The sequence below is a fragment of the Siphateles boraxobius genome, unplaced genomic scaffold (genome assembly GCF_051911475.1).
Source record: "Siphateles boraxobius isolate OS27281-9 unplaced genomic scaffold, OSU_SipBor_1 77, whole genome shotgun sequence".
Lineage (NCBI taxonomy): Eukaryota > Metazoa > Chordata > Actinopteri > Cypriniformes > Leuciscidae > Siphateles > Siphateles boraxobius.
In genome coordinates, this window is record NW_027509205.1 from 10,208,702 (window position 1) to 10,220,783 (window position 12,082).

At 36.5% G+C, this 12,082-nt stretch overlaps 1 protein-coding gene across 9 annotated transcripts in view; it reads right to left on the reverse strand.

The window, feature by feature from the left end:
* Positions 1 to 12,082, reverse strand: part of hspg2 (heparan sulfate proteoglycan 2) — a 110,936-nt gene that overhangs the window by 29,568 nt on the left and 69,286 nt on the right. For 6 of the 9 annotated variants that reach the window (XM_077218761.1, XM_077218758.1, XM_077218764.1 and 3 more), the window contains 12 exons: positions 10,871 to 10,963; positions 10,684 to 10,773; positions 10,337 to 10,567; positions 10,093 to 10,206; positions 8,935 to 9,062; positions 8,740 to 8,826; positions 8,595 to 8,647; positions 7,873 to 8,037; positions 6,812 to 6,922; positions 5,645 to 5,745; positions 5,276 to 5,456; positions 2,144 to 2,203 (listed from right to left, as the gene is read on the reverse strand). In XM_077218761.1, the coding sequence (XP_077074876.1) occupies positions 2,144 to 2,203; positions 5,276 to 5,456; positions 5,645 to 5,745; positions 6,812 to 6,922; positions 7,873 to 8,037; positions 8,595 to 8,647; positions 8,740 to 8,826; positions 8,935 to 9,062; positions 10,093 to 10,206; positions 10,337 to 10,567; positions 10,684 to 10,773; positions 10,871 to 10,963 (1,414 nt within the window). Of the gene's footprint in view, positions 1 to 2,143; positions 2,204 to 5,275; positions 5,457 to 5,644; positions 5,746 to 6,811; positions 6,923 to 7,872; positions 8,038 to 8,594; positions 8,648 to 8,739; positions 8,827 to 8,934; positions 9,063 to 10,092; positions 10,207 to 10,336; positions 10,568 to 10,683; positions 10,774 to 10,870; positions 10,964 to 11,740; positions 11,825 to 12,082 lie in introns of all 9 variants that reach the window. The other 3 variants (XM_077218762.1, XM_077218760.1, XM_077218757.1) reach the window with 2 other exon arrangements.

Sequence of the window (12,082 nt, forward strand, 5' to 3'; positions counted from 1 at the left end):
AAGGTCTGTTTGTGAGAGTGTTCATGAAGTGATAGTGGTGTGACAGCGAATGCAGCATGTGTCTGGCTGCCAGAGCTGATGGTCAAGTCATGTCTGTTGGCAGCCAGCCTGAGGAGATGAGAAGTGGCAAACAGGGCTTGGCAGGGCGAGGCCCTCACTGCTGTCTGTGCCAACTTGGTTGGATGCCAAGCCCTCAAACTACATGGATTCCAGGGCAACAGAGCAAAAGAAAGCTTTCTTTCACCAACTAGGGCGGACTACTGGTCTGTGTAAGCTCTGTGTTAAACTCCGTCTGCTTCTCAGTGACTGAACAGTGCTCATTTAGCTGTCCTGGCATTTAGAGTGTTGGTTTTTTCCATGATGGGCTCCTGGATGGAGTTCCTATTTAAGTCCATAACTCAAAAGACTACTTTTAATTCTATGCATTTTGAGATCTACATACTCACCCATCTATACCGTATGTCTACATATTTATCCACCTACCAACCAACCATCTAGCGAGCTAGCTGTCTGTCTACTGCATCCATCTACCCAACCATCTGTCGGTCTACACATTTACCCATCCATCCATCTACCCAGCCATCTGTCTGCTCATCTATGTTTTGACCCAACCACATAGCGGTCTACCTACCCATCTACTCCTCTATCTAGCCAGCTGTCTACACATCTGCACAGTTATCTATCTACCCACTCAACTATCCCACAGAACTTTCATATCTACCAACCCAGCTATCTATTTTTCAACATCAGTCTGCACCATCCATCTACTTTATCCATCCATACATCTAGCCATCTTCCCACTTATCTATCAATCTACTCATCTATCTACCCACCTCTCAGTCCCCCCAAACATTATTTGTCCCCCCAAACATTTAGCTGTCTATCCACCTATCTGCTCACGTGTCTACCAACCCACATCTCGGTCTACACATCTAGCCATCTACTTATCTTCCCACTCATCTCATTTAGCTATCTTCCCTCCCAACTATATCAGTAACTGTATTTGTCTCTACATACCCCCCCCCCCCCCATCTATTTATATTTATATATACACAGACATCTTCAATATCCACCTACCTGTACCCCCTCAACCATCAACCATTTCTCTACCAATCCATCCATCCACCATCCACCCATGTGCTCATATATCCTGTCCATCATATCCATCTATTGATCTACCCACTCATCTACTCATTCATCTTCACTCTCAACTGTATCCGTCTATACATACCCCCATCTATTTATCCATTTACTCATTTATCTACAATATCCACCTATCTGTAACCCCTCAACCATTTCTCTACCAATCCATCTATCCACACGTGCTCATATATCCCGTTTACCATATCCATCCATTTATCTACCCACCCTCTAATCCATTACTTATCAAAAATTATGTAAATGCATACTACAGTGAACCCCTCTTTTAAAGAATGTCTATACAATTGCATAAATTGCTCTTAACACGACATTGAGAGAGCCAAGTTCAGTGCACTGGAAGTGTATGCACGGCTGATGATAATTATAAATGAGTCACAGTATGATCTTGAAGAACAATGGATGTTGTTTTATATCCGATAAACCTCAACATAGTCTTGCATATCAAAAGCATGATACTGGGCTGATGAAATGTGTTGGGAACCCCTCTCTGTTAGGCAACAAGTGTGATGTTTGGTGGTTTGGTCACATATAACATGCACTTTGAAGAACAACCTAACCAATCTGATACTGAACTGGTCTTGACTACCAAGACATCTCTGTGTTTGACTTTAATTACTAATAAAATAAGAATGATACAAGACACACTTCAGCAACAGAGAGAAGTCCCCATTTGTGAAAGCATGCAGCTTCTCTGTTTCAATGGACCCATACGGTCCATGAAAGCTTAGCCAGATCAAGTAATGCTCAAAGTACAACTCAACCTGTATATGGGGAAAATGTGTCCATGAACAGGATTAATATTTCAAATAACAAAAAATTGGTGGTTGCAAAGCTTTTTTTATGACATACTAGCACTGTGCTTGTAATTTGAAGGTTGTACCAGGGCACTTCTTGAGATGGTAAAAGCATGCAGGCTGTGAAGATTGCATGCGTAAAAAACGGGTCCCTCCAGGCCTGGAGGGAGAGAACCATGTGGACTTACGCGTTCTATGTCCTTCAAACATCTCATAGGCTGTGAAAAACATCTGTGACTGAGAAGCCTCTGTGAATGATGGACAGGTAGATACTGTCAAGTGAGACTCCAGAAGGTTTTGTGAGAGTGGCGCACTGGTGATCCCAAGCATTTCAATGTGATTTAAAGCATATGCCACTCAACTCAAAAACTTCTCAGAAGCTGCAAAACTTGTGTGCAACATTTCTTTTGTATTTTATTGTGTTGCACTGGTGCCGTGAAATTATACTTTAATGGGTGTGGTGACTATATTATTTCTGAACTGAGTCTCTAGATAAGCTTGTTGAAACTTACATATATTTCCATGGAAATAAAACAAGTTTTAACAGGCAGCTTTAACAATGCCTCTCAAAATACCTGAGGTTGATATCATTGATGCTAATTACACCAGTATTTGTTATATCTAAAAACATTTCAAAACAGAATAAAAATAATGTCTCAGATATGATAATAATTTTACCTTTTATATCTGGACTTTTGACTGATATATTCAGTACATAAAGCTTATTTGTAAAAGGAAGCTTCTCATTGGCTTTTTTAGTAATGCAAATTAAGTTATTTCCAAATAAACCATCATGCTCCAGTATCATAGGTTTACAGCACCTGTTACAGTAAGTGAGATTACAGTCAATGGTGGAAAAGTTGATAAATAATTGCTGTAAAATGCCAAACAATAGTTCACCCCATTAAGAATAATAGTTCACCCCATTAAGAATAAGTTCACCCCATTAAGAATGAATGAGGACACTGAGTTTTACTAATGAAAAATCAATGCACATTTAGAAGACATTTAGAAGACATTTTAAACTGAGTGTAAGGTAAGCACTCTCTGTATAATTAAAAGAATAGTAAAGGAAACAACATTTAGACAAAATCAAAGCATGCAGGTTAGTATTAGAACATATTACATGTAAAAGCTTTAGCTCGGCATAAACACTAACTTATATATTTTTTTTTTTTTTTTTTTAAATACAGCTTGTGATTGATAGAAGCCTACCTTAGGATTTTATTTTCAGTTTCATTCCATAAAGCGATTGTGTTTTACCTGTTATTCTTTTAATATGTTCACCATTTAGAGAATAATTTGTACATACATTTCACAGTTTAGACAAATAAAATACAATGGAATCATAATGTTAAAAAAAAAATAATCTTTTCTCAAGACACACTACCATTTCAAAAATTTACAAAATTAAATATTGCTTTAAGGAAATAATGCATATATATATATATATATATATATATATATATATATATATGCTTAATTAAATATATGCTATATGCTTAGTTAAAAAGAAATAAAGAAAAGTTTATTCTAGTGAAAAAGCACCATTCTAGTGTACAACATAGATAAGAACAAAAACAATGCAAAAACACAAAAGCATGAAACAAATGTTTGTAGTCTGTTATTTCATACACATACAACCTTGAAGTCAACATCAAACATCCTTTCAGCCATATCACTCGCTGTGTTTGTAAATGTAAGCCGTTATTTATTTTACAGTAGTTTGTCAAACCAGTCAAAATAAATATGTTCTAAACAATATCACTGTTGGCAACATTTGGAAGGCATTATCTATGCAATGTCTTTATTTTATACTACTACTAAATATAACTGAAGAGTTTAGAACAGTACAAAACCTGTCTGAATTTGTAATGCTGAAACATAATATAAAAAACACTGCCTAAACCACTGGCAGTTTCCAATTCATAAGAGAAAAAAAAAAGAAGAAGCAATTTGAGATGGAAAATATGACACTCATGGATAAAATCAACATTCAAACTACTGCACTATTAATAGCACCATTTTCAAATACAAATTTGAAAAACATTTCCATTACAAAATAGAGATGGAATCACATCTTGGAGTCGGGAACGGGATTGCACTTGCAGTCCTTTTGGCTGGGTCCCAGTTTCTACAATTATAACACCTCCCTACCTCATATACCACTATCCCCAAAAGACCACCTCAGGAGGGAAATGACAGTAAACATGCTCGGAAATTTAGACAAAAATCCTCCGCTAGTGAGAAGACTGACAAAGAACCACCACCATGACAACACACAATTACACCAGCAGCTGATTTCAATGACCACTACTAAGAACACTACGCATGAACAAGATGCATATGCTTGTCTAGGCTTTATTCATCAAACACAAGAAAAATGAATTTCTGTGCAAATTGTACATAAATCCATTTTAATGTATTTTAGTATTCAAATCAATGTGACAATGTGTGTAAAATATTTTACAAAAAAAGGATTTTACAAATTTGTTCTTATGTTTCATGAATAATAGCAATGTACAAATTAGCATTTCTATGTAAATCATTTTAACGTAAAATGTAGCAGTGAATTTCATACAACAATTTACATTTAAATAGATTAATGAATAATTAACAAAATTAGTTCTGCTCATCTTTTGTTTTACAATAGCACAATATTCTAAATTGAAAAAGTTTATATCAAACGTTTAATATGACTAAACTTGCCGTCAGTCTTCAGGGGAGTCACTACAGGTGATCTGTTTGCTTTAATATGTGCGTCACATAACAAAAAAAGCATTATGGGAATTTATGAGTTGTCCTAATTAAAAAAGAAAATAGGAGAGCAAAGTTTCCAATATTCATAAGTCAAAAAGGCTTAAAAATCTACATTTTGCTCAAGAAATTAGCTTGCAACAGCCATGATGGGGAAAAAAAGAAATGAATTTGTATTGAGAAAAAGAAATGATTTCAGGTGCTGGATTAGTCTTGATTGACAGTATTTTCTTTGAGTACAAAATTGTATATATCTGAGTTTAGCTATTCTTAACCATTCACAAGCTGTATCATTTTGTCTGGCGTAAAGATTTTACATTGGCCACAAGAAAAGCCATTAAAGTTGGTGTAAGTGGAAACAGAAATTTTTTGATTAACGCAATAATTTAAACACAAAAAAGGGTTAGCCATGCTGTTGTCCATAAGACGAAGCAGAATTTGGCACAAACAACACAATGGACAAAAAAATAGGGCAAAGAGATAAGCAAAGAGACATGCAACTTGAGAAACACTGAAAAACTAGAAGGCAGGGAGGTTTAGAGGATGATGTGCCAATCACAAACCTGGGACAAAGAGGCGAGCTGTGCCCTCATCCATGCCTAACATATTGGAGCCTGTGCAAACATAGTCGCCTGCGTCCTCAGGCTGCACGTTCTGAATGGTCAGGATTCCATTGAAATCCATGGCTCGGTTAGGCAGCTTGACGTTGCCTTTGCGGGTCCAAACCAGGGTGTACGCTGGCAGCTATGATAGAAGCACATGTCCGCAAATATTTTCACTTACAGTCATTCATACTTACAGCCAAATATTGCTCTCTCTCTCTCTCTCTCTCTCTCTCTCTCTCTCTCTCTCTCTCTCTGTCCATCTGTTTTAGAAGTCAGGAAGGGTGAGGTTATGTCTGTAATGGATGTGTGTGCAGAAGACATTCATACCTTGCTTTTAGCTGCGCAGATGAAGATCACTGTCGATCCCACCGTCACACTCTGTGCTTTGGGCTCCTCGATAAAGACTTCAATAGGTTTGGATGGTAAGGCTGGTGAGGGAAAAGGGGTTCGACAATCAAGAGATAAGATTGTTTTTTTTCTCTCTCTTTTTACCAATGGTGAACACAAAAAGCCAAAAATAAAAAATCTTTATAAATTCAAATTATTAAATAAGAAAATGTTTTGATTGGCTAAAACCATGGAGCCACAAACAGGGCCTAAAATGAACAATCGGTAAGTGCCAAATGTGCATAAAAATCAGCGCTGGCGAGTATATGAAACTGTGTCAATCGCTAGTTGGCCGCCGGTAACCTTTTTTATGAATTCTAACAATGCAAAACTGTTAGAACATGAACATGGACAGATGTGAATGACAGTTGGCGGGCCAGCTCTTCTTGTGTTTGAACAGACATACTCAAACAAAATTATGTCAATCTTGGCAAGTATCCTTAGTCAGCTGTCTTAACCTAAAGAGTTGAGAAATAAAACACGTGTAACAGTATACTGGATCAGTGCAATAGCTCTTAAAATGACAGCCTAATATTCCTGATGCTGTCTATTTTTAATGTTAATCACACAACAAAAGACAAAGAAAAATCACTCATTGGTCTTGACTGAGTAACTTAATTTATGCTACATGGCTGGTTGGACATTATTTTACAGTATGTGCACTTACGTGTTCTTAACTAAGAACGAACTGCAAATATAAGGTAATAACTATAATATGTACATAGTATGTAAATGGGGAACAGGACGGTAAAATGAACTGCTACCAAAATTATAATTTTTAATACAAAATATATATATATATATATTTTAATTAAATCACCGGCTATTGTTAGGTCTTAAAAATTTAGTTTTATGCCCTGGTTACAAATAATGCATACATACTTGGCAACTCACATTATCACAAATTACAAATTACAAAAATGTTCTTGGACAATCACAACTTGATTTTTGTTGTACCTAAATGCATCTTGAGAGTAAAACAAAAGCAACTTTTAAAAACCCAATTTCAAAATGTATTTTGTGCTGTCATGTGTTAAATCAGTTTAGAGTGAAAGACTTGTATAACTGACATAGAGTTGTGTTTTATGGTGATAAAAAACAACTTACTTGTAACAACAATCTCAGCTTTGCTCCTATTGGAGCTGCGCTGGTCTCGGCAGGAGCAGATGTAAACCGCAGCATCACTGGGCTGCACACTGGGGAAATGCAGCTCCTCTCCTGCAGGGTGGAATGAAAAGGTTTCCCATCATTATAAACTCGTACTATCAGTTGTGTTACATACACGCCAGTTCAACTATTTAGGTTAAAAATTAATACTTTTATTCAGCAAGTAAGTATTCAATTGATCAATAATAACAGTAAAGATTTTAACATTTTTGTATTTCAAATAAATGCTGTTCTTTTGAACTTTTCATTCATTAAATAATTCTGTTTTCAAAACGTATAATAGTAATGTATGTAATAGTATGTAATGTAATAGAAATGTTTCTTGTGTAGAAGATCAGTAGATTAGAATGATTTCTGAAGGATCATGTGACACTGAAGACTGGAGTAATGATGCTGAAAATTCAGCTTTGCCATCACAGGAATGAATTACATTTTAAAAACATATAAAAATAGAACAGAGTTATTTTAAATTGTAATAATATTTCATAATATTACTGTTTTTTTCCTGTATGTTTGATCATATAAATGCAGCATTAGTAAGCAAAATATTTTTTTCAAAAACAATCTTTACAACCCCAAACTTTCAAATGGTAACGCAAGCCTTAAAACACGGAAGTATTTATTAATCAATTATTTTCATTATATGTATTTTATAGTGAGATGGGTTGCAATTATGGCATTTCCTTTTCCACCAAGGATGTATACAATATGTAACAGAGCATTTGATCTTGTTTTTGGTGCTTGGTTGATCTAGGGCAGTGTTTCTCAACCCTGGTCCTGGAGGACCCCCAACACAGCACATTTTCAAAGTCTCCTCTTTCTGACACGACCATTTTAATTCCTGGAGTTTCTTCTGATGAGTCGACAAGTTGAATCAGGGGTCCTTCAGGAGCAGGGCTGAGAAATACTGCTCTAGGCTACTCATTTGTGACATCTGGAGATATATACTGATATACTAATGATTTGAACACGCTTCCTGCTTCGAGTAATCCGGGCAGTACCTTGTCTGCGTCTCTCCGCTGTGCTGGAGATTGGGCGTCCATCCTCACGGGACCAGTAGAAATAGTGTGGTGGATATCCAGACACCTGGCACCTGAGAGTGACTGGGATTCCCTGTGTCACCTGAACCCTTTCTGGATAAACCTTCACCACTAGAGATGCAGCAGCTGATAACAGACAAACACACTTTACTGGAATCTGTCCAACAGAAATGCAGTATCACAAATGCAGTGCGTCAACTGTTTGTGTAGAGACCCCATGAAATCAATCACGAGTGTTGTTATTTATGTGTTGACGTATTGCCAATTTAAACAGGAAGTTGGGAAAGACAGGGCTCATGCCTTTCCTTTAATTGCCAATTAGCCACAATTTGCTACTGGTTTCCAAAGTGTTTTTTGGGAGGGATTTTACTCAAATTTTATTAGTACACTGCCAATATAGATGACCTCAAACACTATCAACGGCAAAACACTATCAATGCCAAAATGAATCAGCAGAGGTCGGGTGGTACAGCAATCACATAGTATAAGTTGGAGTACTCGTAGAATTCGTAATTACAACTTCTAAACTTCGAATTTTCTAAGGATGTAAACTTTTTTTACAAGTCGGAATCACATAATTACGGTAATTCCAATATGGCTTGAATGCACCTTGAATGTCACAAACTTCCAATTTTGATTTCATAGGGTCGTAATTGTTACTGTGATAATAAATTAACAGATACCACTACGGCAGGGGATTCTTGCTTGTGGATTTCCAACATAACCAGGCGCACATCTATGAAGAAAACGAGTGTCACATCAAAAATTGTGATGACAATAATAGACATGCCTAATTGATTTGTTATACTACAGGGAGTGTGAGCATACCGTTCACAATACTGGCCATTGTAGCCGGGCTGACAGGCAGTGCACTGGTAGTCTCCGTTACCCAGACTCTCACAGGAGCGTGAGAACCTACACATAAAGTCACTATTAAAAGCCTTCCTGCAAATAAGGGTTAATATTGTGAAAAGAAGAGCTGGCAGAATCTGGTAAGGTTTCCAGGTGTATGTTAAGACTAACTGGTTGTCAGGGTCAGTGCCAGGGCAGGCACATGGTTGGCAGTCCTCAGGGGTTCTAGCAGTCGGATCTCCAAAGAAGCCGTCAGCACACTGTTCACAGAGCTCACCCTTGGTGTTGTGTTGACAGCTCTAAGAATCAAAAAGATAACACACAAGTGGTATATGGACTACTTTTATGAAGGTGAGAAAAAGATACATTTATTTATTTAGATTATTAAGTTTATATATATATATTTATATACATACACACTTTTTTGATAATGTTTTATATTTTTTGATCAATTGTAATTACATTATTTTCAAAAATATAATTAAATACATTAATAAATAGTATTTATTTATGAATTATTTATTTAAAGTATATTTATATTTTATTTCATTATATATATATATATATATATGATATTCAGAATAGAATATTTATATAAAGAAATGTATAGGCATAATGTACTATACGGTTCAAGGTGACTACAAAGGCTTCATTTATTTAGGATGCAATTTAATTATTTTGTTTAAATATGCATTTAATTGATGAGGGTGAGTAAATGCAATTTATATTTAATAGTTTAAATATGTATACAAAATAATATACACACACTTTTTAGATGATACTTTTGGATAAAAATAAAATTAATTTGTTTAAATAATATGTAATTATGTAATATGTATACACACACACACACATATACATAAACATATATATATATATATATATATATATATATATATATATATATATATATATATATATACATAAATATATATATATATCCTCTAGGTATGAGGTATACAAGCTAGGTATATATAAGCTCTAGGTATGGTGAAAGGTATGTGATGATGTGGGCTATTTTAATTCCAAAGGCCAAGGGAATTTTATCAGGATGATAATCCTGATATCCTGGATCCATGAAATAACTGGCCTTTAAAAATAAAAATCTGCCGCCTCTATGGGAATTTAACATAGGGGTGTCCTGACTTATGCCTCCAGTAATTTAAGGAATTTAACATTTATTTATTTACGATACATTATTAATTCACTGTACTATTCTAAAGTTGACTATAAAGGGAGAGCAACACTGGTTTGTATGCTTTTATGCATCCCTGAAATTATATGCATCCCTCTTCTAAAAAAGAACTGCATGCTGGTAAAGATTCATACCGTGCAGATGCCATTCTCTGGGTGACAGGATTCCGAATGGCCGTTACAGTCACACGGCTCACAGTGGCCAAGGTACAAACCCCCTCCTGTGCGAGTGTATCCAGGGGCGCAGTCCTACAGAACATGAAGACAATGGAACAGATGTCTAGATTGAGTAATACTGTCATCATCACAGTAGCATGGAAGCGAGCCTTTGCTACCATTCATCCGGTTGGACACAAAGCAAAGCTTTGATTGTTCATACCTGGCATGACAGACCACTGTAACCAGGAGAACACTGGCACTGCTCCACCTCCAAAGCCTGAGCCAGGCCAGTGTAGTCAGGCACAGCGATATCCATGCGGACCCCTGAGATACTGGATGAGCGCATCTCTGTGTGATACGAAGCACGGATCAGGATGTCATCGAGGTCCGCGAGCACCATCATCAGGTGTTCCCGGGTGGCCGGCATGCCATCGGGACGCTGCCAGTGTTCCTACAGAGAAGAAATCATCATGCTGAACCACATATCTTCCTTAAATTCAATACAAATGACAATATGATGAAAAATTTGGAAAAACAGAAATAAAATGGGTGAGAATGGGTTCTCACTTCTCTGAAAACTATCTCAAAGTCCTGTGACACTCTGGCACCTTGCCCCCTTCTCCATGTTTGCCGTGCCACCAGTGTGATATCATTACCCTGTGGAAATATTGAGGAACAACAGTGTTCAAACATTTCGTTTATGGAACGAATCGTTGGAATATGTCATACATGCAACGTCTGCTATAATACTCACAATAATCTGAACGTCAGCATCTTCTATTGGAGAACCTCGAGGTCCAGGCACATAGGAGATGGTATATTTCAGCTTTCCACCATATGCACCAACCTACATTAGAATAAAAAACATTCAATTAGAAAGTTTCCATAATGTTAATTATAATGAAAGTAACCATAATGTTATTGCAAAAAGCATAAAAAACTACAGTAGTAAACATGGGAATGTCACTGATGAATCATATCAAACATTTCAAAGGTAATCTTCAGATTGCTTTCCATTTTTTTTATAACTTTGTTGTTTTTTTTAGTGCTTTTATGTGGATGATCAAAAAACAAATATATTTTTTTACTTCCAAATACATTTTTTTTATTTATAAAAAATAAATGATTTTTTCCTGACCAGCAACAACTGCAACAAGTGACAGAAAAAGTGAAATGTAATTTTCCTGTGCATTACACAATATATTCTGAAAAGCAGAGACTGTGTTATGTCAAACAGCGGTTTCATTTTCAGTGTGGACAGGCAAAATGCTTTCTGCTGGAAACTTGTCACATCATGACACATTCAAAACCAATATCAATATTCACAAAGGTTTTTTTAATATTAAAAAAAAGGCTAGCAAAACAGCATTACACAAATTAGCATCTCAGATATGAACCTCTACCCTTAAATCCACAGCAGCACTTCTTTCTGTCAGCATGACAGTAACACTCTAGACATGACGTGATTATAGATACACCAGGTGGGTTGGTTTAGATTAAGTGATGTTTCGGCTTGCCCATCTATCCCACCTTTGGCTCAGGTAGTGATTCATTAATGTCTAAGGCAGATCAGACAACCTGGGGGATCAGTGGTGGGCGGGCCTGAACCCATCCATGCGTTTACCTTATCCCCTTTGAACTGGTCCGGGAGCTGCCAGAAGTGCACGTCATCTGGGTGCAAGCTGAACCGACTGTAGACCAAAACATACTGGAGCACAGGCGGAAGGAAATACATAATAGCGTGGACGAAGGAAAGACAGAAATGCAGCACATAAGCAAAGTACAGAGGAAAGCATGAGAGAAAAGAAATCTATTCCTGTCAGTCACTGACTAACTGCAACTACAACATCTTCATAAAAATGAATACTATATGGCGGATAGAATTCAGAGTTTGGTTTACCATTTTATACAGAAATATGTGTATTTTGTATAGTGTGCACTACAAGCTACATCTACAGGAAAAAGC